Source organism: Acomys minous (genome assembly GCF_964271855.1).
Source record: "Acomys minous genome assembly, chromosome: 19".
Lineage (NCBI taxonomy): Eukaryota > Metazoa > Chordata > Mammalia > Rodentia > Muridae > Acomys > Acomys minous.
The window spans coordinates 62,443,913-62,465,467 of record NC_140499.1 but is presented as its reverse complement, the minus strand read 5'-3'; the positions used below and the strand labels follow the sequence as shown (position 1 = coordinate 62,465,467).

The 21,555-nt window shown below is 47.3% G+C and overlaps 2 protein-coding genes across 13 annotated transcripts in view; one reads left to right on the top strand and one right to left on the bottom strand.

The window, feature by feature from the left end:
• The first annotated feature begins 843 nt into the window (after window positions 1-843).
• Window positions 844-2,094, top strand: RPS27 (ribosomal protein S27). The gene is made up of 4 exons (XM_084769182.1): window positions 844-966; window positions 1,279-1,387; window positions 1,625-1,735; window positions 2,008-2,094. Exons 1-4 carry the CDS (start codon window positions 961-963, stop codon window positions 2,034-2,036), a joined length of 255 nt encoding a protein of 84 aa, XP_084625308.1. The 5' UTR covers window positions 844-960; the 3' UTR covers window positions 2,037-2,094.
• An 89-nt stretch (window positions 2,095-2,183) lies between these two features.
• NUP210L (nucleoporin 210 like) overlaps window positions 2,184-21,555 on the bottom strand; it is a 93,875-nt gene continuing 74,503 nt past the window's right edge. For 4 of the 12 annotated variants that reach the window (XM_084769138.1, XM_084769140.1, XM_084769139.1 and 1 more), the window contains exons 30-39: window positions 20,775-20,949; window positions 18,956-19,131; window positions 16,201-16,418; window positions 14,896-15,032; window positions 13,746-13,869; window positions 10,395-10,544; window positions 8,347-8,591; window positions 5,851-6,052; window positions 4,237-4,341; window positions 2,184-2,943 (exon numbers count right to left, since the gene is read on the bottom strand). In XM_084769138.1, the coding sequence (XP_084625264.1) occupies window positions 2,678-2,943; window positions 4,237-4,341; window positions 5,851-6,052; window positions 8,347-8,591; window positions 10,395-10,544; window positions 13,746-13,869; window positions 14,896-15,032; window positions 16,201-16,418; window positions 18,956-19,131; window positions 20,775-20,949 (1,798 nt within the window). In that variant the 3' untranslated portion in view covers window positions 2,184-2,677. Of the gene's footprint in view, window positions 3,080-4,236; window positions 4,342-5,850; window positions 6,053-8,346; window positions 8,592-10,394; window positions 10,545-13,745; window positions 13,870-14,895; window positions 15,033-16,200; window positions 16,419-18,955; window positions 19,132-20,774; window positions 20,950-21,555 lie in introns of those variants that run through there. The other 8 variants (XM_084769141.1, XM_084769143.1, XR_014776804.1 and 5 more) reach the window with 7 other exon arrangements.

Genomic DNA, 21,555 nt, shown 5'->3' with positions numbered 1-21,555 from the left:
AAAACAGCGGCAACAACAAAATTACAATGGTAAACAATAGGGTTAGTTGCAGCGGAGCAAATATGAACAGGGATTTTGTTTTGTTTTGAGACAGGGTCTTCTGTAGTCTACACTGATCTCATATTTGCTATGAAGCCCAGGATGGTTTTGAACTCGTTTATCGTCCTCCAAAGTGCTGGGATTACAGCCTTGAGCAGCTGACACCAGCACTCCGCCCTGCCCCGCCCTGTCCTGCCGGATTCACAAAATACTGAGGATCAAATGCAGGGCTTTGTGCATGCTAAGCAAGCATTCTACCAACGTAGCACAACCCCGAGTTCCAAGCAAGTATTTCATTTAAAAACGCATTTACATCTAGACTTGTCAACCAGGGCAAGCTAAAGCAACAGAAAAATGTCAAGGAGTTTCCGCAACTAGAAATGAAAATGTCCTAGATAAAGTTCCTCGCTGGTGTTCACCTCTGCCGTTCCCATTACCGTCCAGCTATCAAAGTGTCGTCGGATAATTTTTTTTTCTTTTTCTTTTTTTGGTTTTTCGAGACATGGTTTCTCTGTGTAGCCTTGGCTGTCCTGGACTCCCTTTGTAGACCAGGCTGGCCTCGAACTCACAGCGATCCGCCTACCTCTGCCTCCCGAGTGCTGGGATTAAAGGCGTGCGCCACCACGCCCGGCCTCTAGTCGGATAATTTTTAAGTCTCCATTTTTCTCTTGACAGCCGCTAAACTCTGAACTCAAAATAGAAGCTAACTCTGTCACCATGGCTTTGCATCCTGACACGAGCCTTTACGGACCTTCTGAAAATGGCAGTCCACAGCGCACCTCATTGCATTCAGACAGAATTCAGGACCTTCCCAAGATGGCGGAACAACACGCACTCGTCACTTCCTGTGCCTTACAGAATATAAGGAACAGGATTTCCGCTTTCGCTCCTTTCCGGCGGTGACGACCTCCCTACGAGAACATGCCTGTGAGTTCCTAGGTCCAGGTTTCGGCAGGGAACTCGTTCTTGTGTCCGCGCGCTACCCTCGCGCTTGCTGTGGGTCGTGGAGGGTCCACGTTTACGCGCCGCGATTCTTAGGGCAGTAGCTCCAGAGCCGCGGCGGCCCGCGGGCCACCCGCGCAGACGGGGAGCGGAGAGGAGATAAGATGGCGGCCCAGCTACGCAGACAGCAGGGGCGGCGGGGGGCGAGTTCGCCTCGGTGTGTGACAGCGGGGACTGGTGTCCATCGTCTCTTCTCGTCGTTAGCCTCTAAATCTCTGCATTTCTCACCCCTCTTAGCTCGCAAAGGACCTCCTTCATCCCTCTCCAGAAGAGGAGAAGAGGAAACACAAGAAAAAGCGCCTGGTGCAGAGCCCCAACTCCTACTTTATGGACGTCAAGTGCCCAGGTGAGGAGGTGCTGGAGCGGGGCAAGCACGGGTTTTCAGCACTTGGGAGAAGTGGAGAGTCGTAACCTGATTTTTTTATTTCCTTAGAATTCGCAAGTATGAGACGTGTGAACTTAGCACATCCTAGACTAAGTGCTTGAGTTAGTGATGCCGAGGGGGCGCTGGCTTTGTTAGGAAGCAGTGAAGGGAAAGGGGGGAAAAGGTAACCGTTTTTTGGTTTCTCTCTCTTTTCCCCAGGCTGCTATAAAATCACCACGGTCTTTAGCCATGCACAAACGGTAGTCTTGTGTGTTGGCTGCTCCACTGTTCTCTGTCAGCCTACAGGAGGAAAAGCGAGGCTGACAGAAGGTAAGTGGGACTGACTTGCTTATGGCCTTTGGATTCTCCACTGTAGAAGCAAAGCTTCAGGCTAGTAAAGTGAGCTGCATTCCTGTTAAAGCAGGGATTGTTAGTAGTTCCTTACAACTGGAGGGGGCTCCCACGATTTGTTAAAAGTATTTCCAATTGCTCAGATGACAGGAAGTGGTAAAGGGTCGCTAATAGACGTGAGAACAGATTTAGCGCTCTGCGGATAGAGCGGGCAGCGGCAGGCCCGTTAACATTTGGACTTTTTCTTCCAGGATGCTCCTTCAGGAGGAAGCAGCACTGAAAGTACCTAATTGAAGATGAGGGGGAAACCACCCCAATAAACACATTTTGGATATATAGTGTTTGTCTTGTTTAACTAGTGGGAAGTTGTGCCTCAAGTATCCCAGGGCAACCAGAAGAGTGGTCCTTTTGGGTCAAGTAAGTGGCCAAATCCTCGAGTTCATTTGGGGCTTTTTATCTAGGTTCACTGGGCATGCCTTAGGCCATGGTTTAAAACTGATAGCACTGATAATTAATTGGGCTCTGTATTCTAATGTCCTCTTGGTATTAACTGTTTTACGGTGTGACAGTGGGGACTTTTCATTCAGGGAGTGGTGGAACACACACTGCTTTAACTCTGCAGTTGGGGAGCGGAGGCATGTCACTCAGAGCAGCCAGGATTTCAGGTTTTCTGTGTGGTTGAGACTAAGCCTTAGGTACTTGAGGTTAATGTAGCAGAGGGTTCCGCCCAAGTGACGGCACGACAGCTGTGTACCATTGCAGCTTACGAGGTGAGAGTGCAGTCAGCCACAGAGAAGTCATCTTTACAACATGTGACTTAAAGTCTTTTATTTACAGTTAGTTCACAGAGGCCTTGTTTGAGAGGTTTAGTGTAGTTTGCTACGAGGCGTCTGCAGGATTGGGTCTCTCCAGCCTCCATAGTTAGGGGTGTGCACGTATTACTGCTTTATGCTCCATAACCAGTGTTGTAGCCGGCTCTGCACTAGTGGTGGCTGTGGGCTCAGGAAGTGAGGGGGAGAACATGCTGTGTACGCACCTAGAAGAGATGGGAAGACAGGCAACCAAGTGAAACACACATCTGATGTTGTGGATGAGGGCAGGGGGTGCTTTACCTGGCTGAACTGTTCCTATAGTTGGTACATAAACAAGTGGAATAGTCTGCATCTTGTTGAGGAACGCATTGTACGCTGGAAAAAGAATGGCACGAAAAGGTTTGTATTTTGATTTCAGGAAAGGCGTGAAGATTAAAGTCCATTCAAAAATGAGATTTAGGGGCCGACGAGACGATTCAGCCAACAACAAGCCGGTTTAAGTCCCCAGAACCTACATGGTGGAAGGAGACAACAGGCTTCAAGTTGTCTCTGACTTCCACACTTGTGTCAGGGCATGTTTGTACACCCCCCCACCCCACCCAAGCAAATAACTGTAAGGAAAGATTTAAATAAAATGAGATATAAGTGTTAGAATAAAAGTAATGCTTCCAGTAAGTCTGCCTTCAAATAACACTGCCCTTAGGCTAATTTTGTCCTACCCAGTTCAGTACAACCATAGTCATAGCATATATTGGAGGTGTTGTTATGTAACTTAGAGATGATTTGAGCTATGCGAATTGTGTAGACTAAGTGGAAATCCTCTTTTTTTGTTTGTTTGTTTTTCGAGACAGGGTTTCTCTGTGTAGCCTTGACTGCCTCTAACTCACGGAGATCCTGTCTCCTGGGTGCTGGGATTAAAAGCATGTGCCACCATCCCTGGCTGATGCTTGGATTTTAGTTTGTTTTTTTTTTTTTAATTTATTATTTATATAGTATTCAGCCTGCATGTGTGCCTGCATGCCAGAAGAGGGCACCAGGTCTCATTGATGGTTGTGAGCCACCATGTGGATGCTGGGGATTGAATTCAGGACCTTTGGAAGAACAGCCAGTGCTCTTAACCTCTGAGCCATGTCTCCAGTCCAGATGCTTGAATTTTTAGAAAATTTTAAATTATGTATACAATGCTCTGCTTGTATATCTGCATGCCAGAAGAGGGCATTGGATCACATAGGTTGTTGTAAGGCTACCATGTGGTTGTTGGGAATTGAACTCAAGACCTCAGGAAGAGTAGATAGTGCTCTTAACCTCTGAGCTAGCTCTCCAGTAATTCTGATGGGACCTGGAACCAGCTCTCCCCACTTACTGGAGGAGACTCAAAGATACTGAGGTATTTTTCTTTCAGCTTTTGCCTAAAAGATCATGTGTAGGCAATAGTGATAACAAGGTTGGATGTTTTTTTTTTTCCAAGACAGGATTTCTCTGTAGACCAGGCTGGCCTTGAACTCAAAGAGATCTGCCTGCCTCTGCCTCCTGAGTGCTGGGATTAACAGTGTGTGCCATACCCTAAAAATTGACATTTAATCAACTGTACATTATGAATTAGTTGTGGTAAACAGCTAATTTTCATCCTTGGCTTGTGAAAGTCAAGTGTACCGTGTGACTGGTTACCTAGGAAGATGAAAGCAGTTGATGCCAGCACAGCAAAGAGCGTGAACAGGAGGATCTGGTAAGAACCAACAAAATTCTTGAAGACACTTGAATCTTCACAGTGATCTGCATTGCCAAAACAGGATGAGATAATTACATTAATAACCAGATGGAAGGCAGAGGCAGGTGGGTCTTTGAGTTTGAGGCCATCCTGGTCTACAAAGAAAAACATGCAGAATTAGAGGGCCAGCAATGGTGGTGGTTTATACTAGATCCTAAATCCTAGCACAAAGGCAAGTAGTTGGAGCTAGGCTGGTCTACGTGCCCTGTCTCTGCAATACTGGGGCTGGTTGTGAGCTGTTTGCCACAACTAATTCATGGCATAGTTACCCTTCCTGCACACTGCTGGGGAGACAGCCGGGCAAGCTGCCTGGCCCGCCATCCTAGCCTACTCAGCTCCAGGCCAGTGAGAACTGATGGTTCCTGGGGAATGGCACTGAAGGCTGACTGTTTAAATGCACATTCATATACTTAGTATATATTATCCATACATGAGTATTAAAAAAAAGACACTACAGTTAACCTTTGGTCATATACTGCTGGTTAAATATGAAGGTCCTGGGCTGGAGAGATGGCTCAGTGGTTAAGAGCACTGGCTGCTCTTCCAAAGGTCCTCATTTCAGTTCCTAGCAACCACATGGTGGCTCACAACCATCTATAATGTGATCTGATGTCCTCTTCTGGTGTGCAAGTGTGCATGTAGATAGAGTACTCATTACATTAAATAAATCTTAAGGTCCAAGTCAAGTTCGAGCAGGATATTAACTTGCAGCACTGCCTGTGCTCATGTGTTCTAATCATACGCACACTTGATGTCCTCACATGCTTTAATGAATGGCTGCTTCTACCTGGCAAGGTTTCACTGATTAGATATATACACTCTTACACCTCCCACCCCTAAAAAATGCTGGGGGCCACAGGCTTGGGCCATCAGGGCCATCCACACTCAGCCTAATATAAAATACACTGGAGGCTGGGAATGCAGTTCAGTTGGTACAGTGGCTGCCTGCTTTATACAAGATAAAAGATATGGCCTATGGTGCATGAGACGGAAAGGTCAGGGGTCAAAGGTCACCCTGCATGTGTTCAAGGCTGGTCTGGGATAGAAGATACTGAAAAAGGATTGCTGTGAGTTCAAGGCCTGCTTGGTCTACAAAGTGAGTAAAGGACAGCCAAGACTACACAGAGCCCCCTGGTCTTGAAAAACCAGGGGGGGGGGGGAGTTGGGTATAGTGCATACCTAAAACTGCTGCACTCAGGAGGTGTAGATCCTTAGAACATAGAGCAAGTACTCAGCTAAAAGATGAGACCCTTATGAAAATAAACCTGGGAGAGCAGAGTAGTTTAGAGGCAGCAGGGCTAGTAAGTTCCAGGTCAGCCTACTCTACAGACTCCAAAGCTTAATGACACACCCTTAATCCCAGCACTAGGGAGGTAGAGGCAAATGGCTCTGAGTTCGAGGCCAGCCTGGTCTACAAAGTCCAGGACAGCCAAGGCTACACAGAAAAACCTTGTCTCCAAAAACCAGAGAAACAAAAAGGCTCAGTGTGAACATTGCTTTCTCACTGTGCTCACCTGTAGCAGATGCTGCCTTTGCTTTAACTACCACAGCCTCATGTTGATTGGTGAGTGCACAGGAGATGTTAATGAAAACAGGTGATGACATCTGCTGGACGGCAGTGAGGTTGACTATTCTCACTCGGTAGATAATCAGGCCCGTCATGAAGGTAGAGTGTCTGTGGCCGGAGACTGCTAGAAATGGGGAGCTGGGGAAGACCTTGGAGAAAAGACAAAATAACTAGTTTGAAAGAAGATAAGTCAGTGTTGTCTCAATTTGAGAATTTTCAAGATTTGCCAGGCGTGGTGGCGCATGCCTTTCATCCCAGCACTTGGGAAGCAGAGGCAGGTGGATTGCTGTGAGTTAGAGGCCAGGCTGGTCTACAAAGCGAGTCCAGGACAGCCAAGGCTATTACAACACCCAGAAACCCTGTCTCAAAAAAAACAAAAACAAAACCAAAAAAAAGAAAGAAAGAAAAAAGAATTTTCAAGACACAGCTAGCCAGTCATTAGCTATTTTACCACTTTGGGTTTATTTTATTTTATTTTTTATTTTTTGGATTTTTGAGACAAGGTTTCTCCATGTAGCCTTGGCTGCCCTGGAGTAACACTGTAGACCAGGCTGGCCTCGAACTCAGAGATCTACCTGCCCCTGCCTCTGAGTGCTGGGATTACCGGTGTGCACCACTGCGCTGGCTTACTTTGGATGCATTTAAGAAAGGAACAGGAGAGTCCTTTACAAACAAGAATACACACGCTTAATCCCTATCACTCATTAATAGTCCAGTGATGTGTGGCTTTAATCCCAGCAGAGGCAGGCGGATCTCGGAGTTCAAGGCAGCCTGCTTTACAGGGTGAGAAGCCCTGCTGTGAAATAAAATAGAAGCTGGCTTTGACAGTGTCTGTATTCCAGTTCTCGGGAGGCCTAGCCAGGAGAGTCCCTGCGGCAGGTTCAGTGCGGCCATTTCAAGGTGGCCAGCTGCCTTAGTGCACACCTTTAATGCCACCAGTCAGGAGACAGGCAGGAGGATGTCTGTGAGTTTGAGGGCAGCCTGGTCTGCATAGCAAGCTCCAGGAGTACACAAATCCTGTCTCAAACTAAAAACGAAAGGTTAAGGGGGCTGGAGACAATGCTCCAAGGCTATAGTCCTGAGGACTGGAGTTTAGATGCTAGCACCCAAACCCCAGCTCTGAGGGAGCGGAGGCAGGATTTTTGGGGCTTGCTCACTTCAGTCTAGTCAAGAAAACGTCAGTTCCAGTTTCAGGAGGGGCCCCAGCGTCAAAGAATAGGTAGTGGGTCTATGAGATGGCTTGGGTAAATGTGCCTGTTGCCAAAACCAAGGACATGAGTTCAAAGACTCCCATGACAGAAAAATGACTCCTGCACATTGTTCTCCACCTCCATATGTGCTGTTTGGCATGGATGTGGCATTCGACAGTGTAGCTGGAGACTGATGGAGAAGGACATTCAGAGCCCTCGCCTGGCCTCCACACATGCCTATGGTCCACACACAAATACATAAAATCTTAAGAAAATACAAGGTGGACGTGGGCATGGTGGCACACACTTGATCCCTACACTCTGGAGTAGAGGGAGACACATGGGTAAGTCCCAGGTCAGCCAGGGCTACATAGTGATTAAAAGGTGGTGCACTGGGGCTGGAGAGATGGCTCAGTGGTTAAGAGCACTGACTGCTCTTCCAGAGGTCTTGAGTTCAATTCCCAGCAACCACAGGGTGGCTCACAATCATCTATAATGTGATCTGATACCCTTTATGGTGTGCAGGTGTAAACGCAGGCAGAGCAATGTATACTTAATAAATAAATAGATGTTAAAAAAAAAAAAGGTGGTGAGCTGGAGAGTGGAGCACACCTTTAATCCCAGCACTTGGGAGGCAGAGGCAGGTGAATCGCTGTGAGTTCGAGGCCAGCCTGGTCTACAAAAGCGAGTCCAGGACAGCCAAGGCTACACAGAGAAACCCTGTCTCAAAAAACAAAACAAACAAAAAAATAATGTGAGTTTAGCCAGGCGCAAACCTTCAATCCCAGCACTCAGGGAGGCAGAGGCAGGTGGATCTATGTAAGAGGCCAGCCTGATCTACAAATCAAGTCCAGGATAGTAAAGGCTACACTGAGAAACCCTGTCCCAAAAAACAAGAGTGGCCGGGCAGTGGTGGCACACGCCTTTAACCCCAACACTTTGGAGGCAGAGGGAGGGGGATCACTGTGAGTTTGAGGCCAGCCTGGTCTACAAAGGGAGTCCAGAACAGCCAGGGCTACACAGAGAAATCCTGTCTCGAAAAAACAAACTAGAAAAAGTGAGCTAAGAGGCTAGAACATTTTAAATTATTATTAATTTTATGGGAGGTAGAAGCAGGAGGATCAGAAATCTAGGCCTATCTTGACGGGGTTTTGCTACCACCCTAAGGTAATGAGAGGCTGTTGGGAAAAAAGAACAAACCCCAAATCGCTGCTCCCAGCACTGCTGTGTCTCAGACTTGAACACACACCTACCTCTAGGCTCTCGAGAACTCTTTCCACTCCCAGGACCCTTAGCTCGCCAGTGTCTTTTTGGCTAAGAACCAACTCTGATTGGTTCATGTAAAAGCCAGGGATGAAAGGAATAAGGATTCTTTGCATATTCTTGCCACGTTCGCTGACCAGAGTCGCCCACCCATAGACTGAGGTGTCTGCCACGCTGAGGACTTGGCGCAACTCCTCTGACTTCTGTCGCACTTTGATTAGGCAGACATACACGCCTGGGGGAATAGAAGGAAAGACTGAGCAGGAAGGCCCAGAGGCTCTGCTGAGATAACCAAGTCAAGCCAGCAGTGGTGGCGCACGCCTTTAGTCCCAGCACTCAGGAGGCAGAGGCCGGCGGATTGTTGTGAGTTCAAGGCCAGCCTGGTTTACATAGAGAGAGTTCCATGACAGCCAGGACTACACAGAGAAACCCTGTCTCGGGGGAAAAAAGGTAACCAAGTTAGGGTAGAAAAAAAATGTGACCTCAGTTTTGAGTGTTTAGTACTGATACACTATTGACTAGTATGGAGAAAATACCAGAAAAAGGGAACCTGTCCTGGGGGAGCCACAGCTGGACTGGACAGTGCTGTTCCCAGAAAGTCAACACTCTGAATATTGAACAGTATGGCACAAGCAGGCAGGATGTGCTGAGGAGGCCGAATAAAGACAAAACCGACAAAACCCCTTTGAGTGTGAGTAGCCAAAACCCCTAGGCTACTAGTCTAGTGCCCTGCCTGAGTGAAAGTCCCATTCCATCTGCATCTTGTTCCGTTTTTTTTTTTTAAAGATTTATTTATTTGTTATTATGTATACAGTGTTGTCCTGCATGTACACCCACAGGCCAGAAGAGGGCATCGGATCACATTATAGATGGTTGTGATGTGGTTGTTGGGAATTGAACTCAAGACCTCTGGAAGAGCAGTCAGTTCTCTTAACCTCTGAGCCATCCCTCCAGCCCTGTTCCAGTACTTTCTAAAGAACTATTCAGTGTCCAACAGTTTCCTGAATGAACATTTCAGTGCTTGTTCATTCCCCATACCATTCCAGCCGAAAGGCCTCAATTCAAGAGCTCAAATGTATAGCATGATCCTGCTATGCCTTCCCCAGCCTCTGCCTCCCTCTCCTCTCTCCCTTCTGCCCCCTTTCTCCCCCCTCGCCCCCTCCCCAGCCCAGTTTGTTTATTGAACACAGGCCTCCCACATGCCAGGAGATCCCTCCACCACTGAGCATCTCCAGCCTTTTTACTTTTTGTTTTGAATACAATGTCCCAGATAAACTTGAACTCACTCTGTGGACCAGGCAGCCTTGGATTTTGTGATCCTCCTGCCTCAGGCTTCTGGGTATTGGGATTGCAGGGTTATGTCACAGAGCCTAGTTAAGTTTTCTCCCCTTTGGTTAGTCCATTTATATGAAGCCATCTGAATGTCACCCTGTTTCTTGTTAATGACATCATTTGGAATACTCAAACATCGTGCTACATGTTGAAAGACAAGCCTGACGGTGCGCAGCTTTAATCACAGCACTTGGGAGGCAGAGTCTAGGGGTGGTCTCTGTGAGTCTGAGGCAGCCTACTCTACATAGCAAGTTCCAGGCTCTCCAGGGCTACATAGTGAGACTCAATCTCAAAACAAGCAAGCAAACAAAAACCAACCTTTCAGAGAACAGGAGGCACCCCCCCCCAGTGGTGACTTGTAGGTAGACAGGCAGCATGTGACAGATGGCAGGTGTTAAAGGTTTGCTGACTCGAGCTACAGCTCAGCTGGACTTGGCCCAGCAGGCACAGAGCTCTAGGATGGATCCCCAGCCGTGTATCAGCTGGCCATGGTAGCACAACTTGCAATCCTAGCTCTCTGGAGGAGGCATCAATTCAAGGTCACTTTTTTTGGGGCCACACAGGGATATACAATACCTCAAAACAAAACCACAACCCTTTCGTGAGTGGGTTGAAAATGACTCCAGAGAAAGACAAGTACAGCCCAGCAGGGGGGTGAACTTGCAGAAACAGGACAAAAGGAAGGTACGTGGCTGCTGCATCCTACCTTTCTCCATGCTGAACTCTGAGTGGACGTGGAAGACTTTACTTGCTGGAATGTCCAGTAAAGTATTGCTGAACTGCACATGGCAGAGCATGAGGGTCTCAGGAAAAAGAACCTTTGCAACAGCCGACGCCTGACTCGGGGTGCAGGATCCTAAGAAGAGTTAAATAACCGTTACCAACAGGGATTGGTAAAAGGAAAAGCGGTGGGGCCTGGGTAGATGGCTTGGTGGTTGAGAACACTTGTTCTTCCAGAGAGCCTGAGGTCAGTTCCCAGCCCCTGCATGGCAGCTCCCTACCATTGGGAACTCAAGGTCTAGACTACTTGGCATCCTTGTATGGCCTTGAGGAAGCCTGCACACAAAGCAGACACAGATACACAGGAATAAAAAGCTTAAAAAGAGAAACCCAACATTTCTTTAATCCCAGTACTCTGGAGGCAGAGGCCAAAGCTCAAGGCCAGACTGGTCTATATAGTGAGTACTGGGCCAGCCTGGGTTATATAGTGAGTCTCCATCTCAAAAACAAAAATAAGGGCTGGAGAGATGGCTCAGAGGTTGAGAGCACTGACTGCTCTTCCGGAGGTCCTGAGTTCAATTCCCAGCAACCACATGGTGGCTCACAACCATCTATATTTTGATCTGATGCCCTCTTATAGCCTGCCAGTTACATGCAGGCAGAGCACTGGATACATAAAATAAATAAATAAATCTCAAAACAAAACAAAACAAAACAAAACCTCATTAATCCAGGGTAGGGCTTGCCTCAGCAGTGTAACAGAATAGCTAGCATACCCACGACCCTGGCATTGATCTCCAGCACCACAGTAAAAGATTAAAACCCAAACTTTAATCCACTCATAATTTTTGAAATTTCACAGAGCTCAGTTTATGTGCCAAGATAGAGTGAGGGCTAGAGAGAAGGCCCGGCAGTTAAGAATACTTACTTCTTTTCTAGAGGACCCAAGTTCAGTTCCCAGCATCCATGTCAGGTGTCTGGCTACCAAGGCACTTATACTCATGTGCACATTATCCCTACACCTACGTGCAATTTAATATAAATCTTGGGCTGGAGAGATGGCTCAGAGGTTAAGATCACTGATGTCCTGAGTTCATTTCCCAGCAACCATATGGTGGCTCACAAATCTGATGCTCTCTTCTGGCCTGCAGGTACATGCAGGCAGAACACTGTATACATAATATATAAATAAGTATTTTGTTTTTTAAAGAGTGCTTGGCTGGGGGCTGGAGACATGGCTCAGTGGTTAAGAGCACCGCCTGCTCTTCCAAAGGTCCTGAGTTCAATTCCCAGCAACCACATGGTGGCTCATAACCATCTGTAATGTGATATGGCGCCCTCTTCTGGCTTGTAGGAGTACATGCAAGCAGAGCAGTGTATACATAATAATAAATAAATAAATCTTAAAAAAAAAAAAAAAAAGAAAGAGTGCTTGGCTGCTCTTCCAGAGGAATTAAACCTGGGTTTAATTCCAGCACCCACATGGCAGCTCACAACTATCTGTAAATACTGGTGGATCTAATATGCTAATACAGACATATATGCCAGCAAAACACCAATGCACGTAGACTAAAAATAGATAAAATTGAAGTATAAAAAATAAAAATCTTGAGGCCAGGTGTGATGGTGCAAGTCTTTAATCCCAGCACTTGGGAGGCAGAGGCAGGCGGATCTCTGTAGGTTTAAGGCCAACCTGGTCTACAAAGAGAGTCCAGAATAGCCAGCACTCTGTATAACAGAGAAACCCTGTCTCAAATAAAAATAAAAATAAATAAATAAATAAAAATCTTTATAAAAATTGGGGTTAATTTAGAAGTAAAATGAAATGTTTCAGTTTTAGTTTTTTGAGATATGACAGGGTGGCCTTGATCATGTTGCAATGCTTATATCTTGGCATTTATTTTCTTTCTTTTTTGTTTGTTTGTTTGTTTGTTTTTTTGAGACAGGGTCTCTCTGTGTAGCCTTGCCTGTCCTGGCCACGAATTGTAGACCAGGCTGGCCTCGAACTCACTGGGATCCACCTGCCTCTGTTTCCCTAGTGCTGGGATTAAAGGCTTAAGCCACCATGCCCAGCCTTTCTTTCTTTCTTTGTTTTTCTTTCTTTCTTTCTTTCTTTCTTTCTTTCTTTCTTTCTTTCTTTCTTTTTAAGATTTATTTATTTATTATGTATACAGTGCTCTGCCTGCATATACATCTGCAGGTCATAGGACGGCATCAGAATACATTATAGATGGTTGTGAGCCACAATGTGGTTGCTGGGAATTGAACTCAGGACGCCTGGAAGAGCAGCAAGTGCTCTTAACCTCTGAGCCATCTGCTTTTCTTTTCTTTTTAAGAAAGTTTTGTTTTGTTTTGTTTTTTGAGACAGGGTTTCTCTGTGTAGCCTTGGCTTTCCTAGACTCGCTTTGTAGACCAGGCTGGCCTCAAACTCACAGCGATCTGCCTGCCTCTGCCTCTGGAGTGCTGGGATTAAAGGTGTGTGCCACCATGCCCAGCTAAAGAAAGATTTTTTAAAAATGATTAAAATTTTTTAAAATGTCTGTATGAGGGTGTCAGATCCTCTGGGGTTACAGATAGTTGTAACCTGCCATGTGGGTGCTGGGAATTGAACCTGAGTCCTCTGGAAGAGGAGCCAGTGCTTTTAACCACTGAGCCATCTCATCCCCTTAAAATTAAAAAAAAAAAAAAAAGCCAGGCAGTGGTAGCGCATGCCTTTATTTATTTATTTATTTATTTTGGTTTTTTGAGACAGGGTCTCTCTGTAGCCTTGGCTGTCCTGGACTCACTTTGCAGACCAGGCTGGCCTCGAACTCACAGCAATCCGCCTGCCTCTGCCTCCCGAGTGCTGGGATTAAAGGCATGGGCCACCATGCCTGGCAGTGCATGCCTTTAATTCCAGCAGTTGGGAGGCAGAGGCAGATGGATCTCTGTGAGTTCAAGGCCAGCCTGGACTACAGAGCAAGTTCCAGAACAGACAGAGCTGTTACACAGAGAAATCCTGTCTGGAAAAGGAAAAAAAAAGTTTATGTGCATTGGTGTTTTACCCACATGGAAGTCTGCATGAAGGTATCAGATCCCCTGAAGCTACAGTTATAGACAACTGTGAGCTGCCATGTGGTGGGGAATTGAACCTGTGGCCTCTGGAAGAGCAGCTACTGCTCTAGACCTCTAAGCTATCTCTCCAGCCCAAGTGTTAGCTTTCACATGCTAGCATTACCGGGATGTGCTACCAAGCCTAGCACAGCCAAAGGAAGGAAAATTTAACCCACAGGAGGAAAATGACGGAGGGCAGATAAGACAGAAGGCCGAGATCACGAGGCCTGTGGGGGTTCCTTACCTTTGAGGTTGACATTTTTGCCTGTGCTGATGAAGAGTCTGAACACGGTTGCATTGGGGTTATTGGTGAGGTAAGTTTTCAAGTCATAGCTGAGTGTTAATCTTGATGAAGCATTGACTACCACCTGTCAGCAAACCAAAGGAAAATCCGGTCCCCTCCATGTCACTCCTTGTAACTTATTTCAACCAAAAGTATCTATATTATACAAATACAAACTGACATTCTGATGTATTTGAGAAACACAAATCTGTTTACTTCTGAAAAGATTTTTTTAAAAAAAATTCTGAGACCCGGTTTCATGTATCTCAGGCTGGCCTGATCTCCCTTTGTAGCCTCGGCTCACCTTGATTTTCTGATCTTCCAGCCTCCACCTCCACATGCTCGGTGTTGGCGGGACAGGCACACTTGGTTTATGTGGTGGGACTTGAAGCCAGGACCTCATGCCTGTAAGTAAAGCACTCTACCACCTGAGTTTCATTCCCCAGCCCAGCCGGGCAGTGGTGGCGCATGCCTTTAACTCCAGCACCCGGGAGGCAGAGGCAGGCGGATCGCTGTGAGTTCGAGGCCAGTCTGGTCTACAATGGGAGTCCAGGACAGCCAAGGCTACACAGAGAAACCTTGTCTCAAAAAACTAACAAAACACAAACAAAAAGAACACTCCTAGGCACTCCTCCTCCAGTGACAGTGTGGGTCTGTACAGTACTGTTGGTGGAGGTTGGCCACACCCCATGCTCCCCTGGAAATAACAGGAGAGAGTACTTGGTTGCAATTTTCAATATTTTTGTGTGAAAAAATTTGTGTCATCCTTTTGTAGGGGCCATGAATCCTCTCCACATGGCTCCAATTGTAGTATATGCACTGCTGAACTGAGCACTCAGTGATCTCTTAAAACAGGAATCAGAAGTCATACTTCTGGTAACTACTGTTTATAAAAAATGCTTTTTTGTTTTGTCTTGTTTTCCAGGCACTCAGAATTGAAGTTAGTCCTTATGCATGCTGGCAGGTGCTCTGTTGCTTCGATGTTTCCCAGCCCACTAACTGTTTCGGTATCTGTTAGCAAGTGCACTGCTGTCCTAGGATGCTTTCTGCCTGTGTAGCCAATGAGTGCACATCACTCTATCTCTTCAGCTGTGGTGCAGTTTAGGTGTACCTCTCGAAATGTCCTCAGGACTCCAGGGATGTCATGAAAAATGGTTGCAGTTCCTGGTCTCCTAGCCACGCCTACTCCAGTGACAGTGTCTGTCTGTATGATACTGTTGGTGGAGGTTATCCACACCCCAGGCTCCCCTAGGAAGAGACAGGAGAAAACGCTTGGCTGCAATTTTCATTATATAGTAATAAATTAATTTATTCAAAATCTCACCCAAGAGGCACTAAGACCATTCTGTTTTCAAGAATGTAGGTTGCTTTTTTTTTTTTTTAGATTTATTTATTTATTATGTATATAGTGCTCTGCCTGCTTGTACCCCTGCAGGCCAGAAGAGGGCATGAGATCACATTATAGATGGCTGTGAGCCCCTATGCAGTTGCTGGGAACTGAACTCAGGATTCTGGAAGAGCAGTCAGTGCTTTTAACCACTGAGCCATCTCTCTAGCCTGTAGGTCACTTTTTTGAATGTCAGTTTCTCCTTCCTATATCGTGTCAGCAAAATAAAACAAAATCTCCTTACTGCCCTCAGAATCACATGAGCTAGTGAGGCAAAGAACCTAACTGTTCTCTAGAAAAAGGAAAACTGCACACAGGATTTATATCCTCATTAAACCTTTGTTGTTGTTGTTGTTTGAGACAGGGTTTCTTTGTGTAGCCCTGACTGTCCTGGAACATGCTCTGTAGATCAGGCTGGCCTCGAACTCACAGAGATCTGCTTGCCTCTGTCTCCTTAGTGCTGGGATTACAGGTGTTCACCGCCGCCACCACCAGGCTCACTAGCCTTCTTTAGCCCTTGCTAAGCCTGAATCTGTTTTGAGCTCCTGCCAACAGGACAAAGGTGAGAGTGCAGACTGGCCAGAGGCAGGAGGAAAGGGTTGTATTTTGATTTAAATTGCACAGTGGCAAAAGAATGCCAAAGGTTAAGTAACATTCCCAATCTTTGGGTTTTTCAAAATGAAAATTTATTTACTTACACACACACACACACACATACACACACACACACACACACACACACACACACACACACACACACACACGTGCTCTATCTGCAGGTACTTCTGCAGGCCAGAAGAGAGCATCAGATCACATTATAGATGGTTGTGAGCCATCATGTGGTTGCCAGAAGTTGAGCTCAGGACCTCTGGAAGAGCAGTGTTTTTAACCACTGAGCCATCTCTCCAGCCCCTTGTGTGTGTGTGTGTATGTGTAGCCTTGCCTCCCTAGTGCTGGTATTAAAGGTGCAGATCCCTCCCCCAGCCTCCAACAGAGCTGTCTTGTCTGGTTAAGGGGAAGTATACCCACCGTGCTGATTGACGAGGTGCGTGCTGAAGCAGATGACATCTCCAACAAAGGTGAGCTTGGTGTCTGGCTCAATGGCATGTTCTACAGCAACAGGAATATAGTCTGCCATGCCAGGATGCCGCTGGTCCCAAAGCCCCACAACTGTCACCCCTTTGTTCACAGCCTGGGCCATATAAGTGTAGTTTCGGTTCCCTGGTCCGATCAGCAGCAAGTCATCTCTGAAAGAAGGCGTGAAAGGCAGAGGTGTTTAAAAAGAGCAGCAGAGCACGTAATTCAGTGGTGGGATGGTGAGTGAGCATAGAGGCGGCTCTGGCTGCCAGCCAGACGCAGTAGCCAGCAGTCTCTGGAGCTGGGTGCGGTGGTACACTCCTGTTTGCCCAGTATCTATGAGGCCAAGTCCCAAAGCAGTTTGGGATATAGAATGGTCAGCAGGCTAGCCAGAGCTACAAAGCAAGACCCTATCACAGACAGACTACCCAGGGAAAGGGTGAGGGGAGAAAGTCTACTACAAGTTTGCTTGCTTTTAAAAAATGTTTATTTATTTAATATATAACTTTTATCTGCATGTATGCCTGCATGGCAGAAGAGGGCGCCAGATCTCATTACAGATGGCTGTGAGCCACCATGTGGTTGCTCGGAATTGAACTCAGGACCTCTGCAAGAGCAGGTGGTGCTTTTAACCTCTGAGCCATCTCTCCAGCCCCAATTTTGCTTGTTTTAAAGTTTTCATTGCCTTTTTCTTATTATATGTGGTGGGCACATTTATGCCATAGCCCATGTGTGGTAGTCAGAGGACAATTTCTTTGCGGGAGGGAGTCAATTCTGTCTTTCCACAGTTCGGGACTTGGTGAACTCAGGTCATCAGACTTGGCAGCCAGTGCCTGCTGAGCCTCTTCTTTCTTTCTTTCTTTCTTTTTTTTTAAAAGATGTATTTATTACGTATACAGTATTTTGCCTGCATGTGCACCTGCATGCCTGCACACCAGAAGAGGGCACCAGATCTCACTATAGATGGTTGTGAGCCACCATGTGGTTGCTGGGAACTGAACTCAGGACCTTTGGGAGAGCAGGCAGTGCTCTTAACCTCTGAGCCATCTCTCCAGCCCCTTTCTTTTTCTAAGACAGGGTTTCTCTGTGTAACAGCCCTGGCTGTCTTGGAACTCTCTTTGTAGACCAGACTGGCCTTGAACTCACAGAGATGCACCTGCCTCTGCCTCCCAGAGTGCTATCACACTGTGCAGAAATTTTCTTTTCTTCTTCTTCTTTTTTTTTTTTTTTTTTTAGTTTTTTTTAAAGACAGGGTTTCTCTGTGTGTACCCCTGGCTGTTCTGGAATCACTCTGTAGACCAGGCTGACCTCGAACTCAGAGATCCTCCTGGCTCTGCTTCCTGAGTGAAAATGTCTTAATTAACAGTATTCTTTTGTTTTTGAGACAGGGCCTCACTATAGAGGCCTAGGAAGCTCTTGTAGATCTTGCTGCTGTAGGTCTTGTTTTGTGGATCAGGCTGGCCTCAAACTCAGAGATCTGTTTTCTCTGCCTCCCAAGTGCCAGGCTGAGAGGTGTGGGCCTCCGTGTGAATGGACACAGAGGCTGGGGAACATGGGGTCCCTAGAACTGGAGTTATATGAGGTTGTGACTTTGCCCCTGTGGCTGCTGGGCCCTAAGCTCAGTTCTCTGTGAGCGCTGTAAGCACTCTGAACTGCTCAGCCATCTGTCTAGCCCCTTTTGATTTTTGTAGTCAGTTTGTAGTTCAGGTTGTCCCGGAACTGCCTTGATCTTATGGCAATCCACCCGTGTCAGCCTTGTAAGTACTGTGATTACAGGCACCAAGCCTACCTGACAAGACTTTTACTGTTTTTGGGAGTGTGTGTGTGTGTGTGTGTGTGTGTGTGTGTGTGTGCGTGCGCGCGCGCACATCACTGAGGGTCAAACCAAGTGCCTTGGACATATTAAGAGTGTTCTAGCTGGGCGTGGTGGCTCATGCCTCTAACCCCAGCACTCAGGAGGCAGAGGCAGGTGGATAGCTGTGAGTTGAAGCCAGCCTGGTCTACTAAGTGAGTCCAGGACAGCCAGGGTGACACAGAGAAACCCTGTTTCAAAATATGAGAGAGAGGCCGGGCATGGTGGCGCACGCCTTTAATCCCAGCACTCGAGAGGCAGAGGCAGGTGGATCGCTGTGAGTTTGAGGCCAGCCTGGTCTACAAAGCGAGTCCAGGACAGCCAAGGCTACACAGAGAGACCCTGTCTCAAAAAACCAAAAAAAATTATATATATATGAGAGAGAGAGAGAGAGAGAGAGAGAGAGAGAGAGAAGTGTTCTACCTCTGAGCGATGTCTAGTCATCCCTCAGCCCCCTCAGCCCCCTGCACCTTAGCACAAGGTCACACACTGTAACGCATTGCTATGCATGGAGCCCAGGCTTGCTTTGAATCTGAGATTTTCTCATTTCATGTTCCTTATTACTTGCATGTACCACCACATCTCTTTTCTCAAGACAGGGTTTCTCTGTGTGATAGACCTGGCTGTCCTCGACTCTCTTTGTAACCAGGCTGGCCTTGAACTCACAGAGATTCACCAGCCTTTGCCTCCTGCGTGCTGGGATTACAGGTGTGCGCCATGGCGCCAGGCTATTATTTTCATTTTGAGAAAAGAAATAAAGTTCAGAGTGTAAGAGGGATCTGCCCACACTTCTGCAGAGCAGGGACTTGTGAGCTTCCCATCACGGTGCCAGCAACGCCCCTCTGACCTCCATACCTGTTCAGAGCCATACAGAGCCGGGTATTGTGGGTGTGGAATTTCTCTCCAATGTTATTATAAAACTCAACAATAAAGGTGAAAGACATGCCCAAAGGAAAGGCTGACCGCGTCCTTCCCTGGGTTGTGTATATCCTGGGGTAGCTGCTCAGCCGAAGGTATGCCACTGGTGCCACCTGTGGGAGACAAAACCCACCAGTACAGAGACCGCGGCACTGGGGACAGGCTGCTATCACCCTCTAAGGTCTGTAAGCAAGGCCACAAGCCGTGGGGGGGGGGGGGCTTGCGTCTGGGGTCGGTCCCTGCCTTCCTAACTTGACCAGGCCTCCTCACTGGTGTGAGCCAGGCTAGGTGACCCTTGAGCATTTGGAGTTCCTCCTGTCTCAACCTCTTCTTTCTTTCCTTTCTTTCTTTCTCTTCCTTTCTTTATTTCTCTCTCTTTCTTTCTTTCTTATTTATACAATAATCTGCCCGCATGTGCACTTGCATTCCACAAGAAGGGCACTGGATCTCATTACAGATGGTTGTGAGCCACCATGTGGTTGCTGGGAATTGAACTCTGAACCTTTGGAAGAGCAGGCAGTGCTCGTAACCTCCAAACCATCACTCCAGCCCTACCCCTGTTTCTTATAGGCCCACTGGGCTCACAGACGCTTGCACTGCTGCCATCTGGCTCTTGTGGGGGCTGATGGGATGTGAACTCAGGCTTGCACCAGTGCTGTGACCGCTGAGCCATCTCCTCACCCCCAGTACCCCTGCATAGGGGAGAACTTTTGATTTGGTGTGCTTAGAGGAAGGAACTAGGACAGCACAGGTGACGGCTACTTCGTTACGCAACCTGGCAGGTGCAGGGAAGCTGGGGTGCAGTTGGTGTGTCTCTGCAGGGCTTGGGGTCTGTCTCTAAGTGACGCTCAGGGACACAGTAGGTTTCCCCGTGGTATGAAGGCTACACTACAGTAAGAGAAACATAATGTGACCTCGGTTTGTCACCTCATAGCTTTATGCAGTTCTGGGCCTCAGCTTCCTTCTCAGTTACATGAAGCCATAGAGTTCTTACAGCAGTAAAAAGAGGTAACGCACACAGCATGTGTGACACATGGGCTGGAATACAGTGTGTATAGAGTATGTAAAAGATGCACGTTAGACTGACATGCCTCTGGGGCCTTTTCTACATTCGGTCTGAGCCAGGAGGCCAAGATGCACTCTGAGGCCTCTTTCCCTCTAAAATATTGAATTATATATTAAAGTCAGACATTTATTTATTTTTGAGATATGGTCTCACTCTGTGGCCCACGCTGGCTTTGAACTTGTAGCAATCCTTGTGCCTCAGCTTTCCGATTGCCAGGATTAAAGTCATGCACCACCAGACCCAGATTCAAAGCCAGAGCCTAACAGAAGCACTCCTCTCACCCACGTGGCAGCGCTGCTGGGACCACAGGCTCGCCAGCGTGAGGCTAAGCCTTTCATCATGGCACTGCGGTCCGTTCTGTTACGATGCTTTGAAGCCATGTCAGGATCTGCTCTGACAGGTTAATTTATCTGCCAGAAAACCTCCTAATTCCGGGGAGAGGACATTGCCTTTCAGGCCTTAGCATTCCATCTACTTAGTTTTTGAGGTGCTGTGGTCAGACACAGAGCTTCTGTGCTACTGCTGTACACCAGCGCTGAGCCACTGCTGTACACCAGCGCTGAGCTACTGCTGTATGCAAGCGCTGAGCTACTGCTGTATGCAAGCGCTGAGCTACTGCTGTACGCCAGTGCTGAGCTACTGAGCTGTATCATGGGTCCTGTTGTTTTATTGATTTAGTCCCTGACTCACCTGGACTCCAGTTATGGTCGTTTGATTGACTCCAAAAGGTTCTATAGAAGTGACTTCCAATACTGCAGTGCCCGCAATGGATCCAGACCTCAGGAGCCCCTCTCCGTCCTCCTCAATGACGGAGGAATTAGGGAAACACTTGAGGACACGGGAACTCACAAAGGCTGCGCCATCTCTAGGACACAAACAGAGCAAGCAGGCAGTCTCCGGGACCCTGTCTGATCAGAGGGAACCAGGTGAAGACTGACAAGACCAAGCCAGGGCTGGTGGCGCACTGACGGATCTCTGTGAGCTAGAGGCCAGCCTGGCTACAGAGGGAGTTTCAGGAAAGCAAGGTCTACTCAGAGAAACCCTGTCTGGAGAGAAAAAAAAAAGTCTGACAAGAGTAAAAGCAGGATGACTGTGTTGGCTTACCCATACTTACAGCATTGATGGCTGAGGCAAAAGGATTACCCTGGGTTTGAAACTAGTCCTAGTCATAGTATGAACTCTAGGCTAGCTTGGGCTACACAGGAAAACCCTGTGCACAGGGAGCACATCAGCTCATACCATCCTGAGCAGGGCATGGTAGCCTCTAACATCAGCACTTGGGAGGTAGAGGCAAGTGGATCAGGGGGCCAGCCTCATCTACATAGTGAGCTCCAGGATACATAGAAAGACCTTGTCTCAAAGAAAAAAAAAATCTGCCCCAAAAGTCACAAATTAAAAACGAAACGAAAATCACACATCAAAAGTAATCACAGGCAAAGACTATACAACTCGGCTTTAAGGCAAGGTCTCA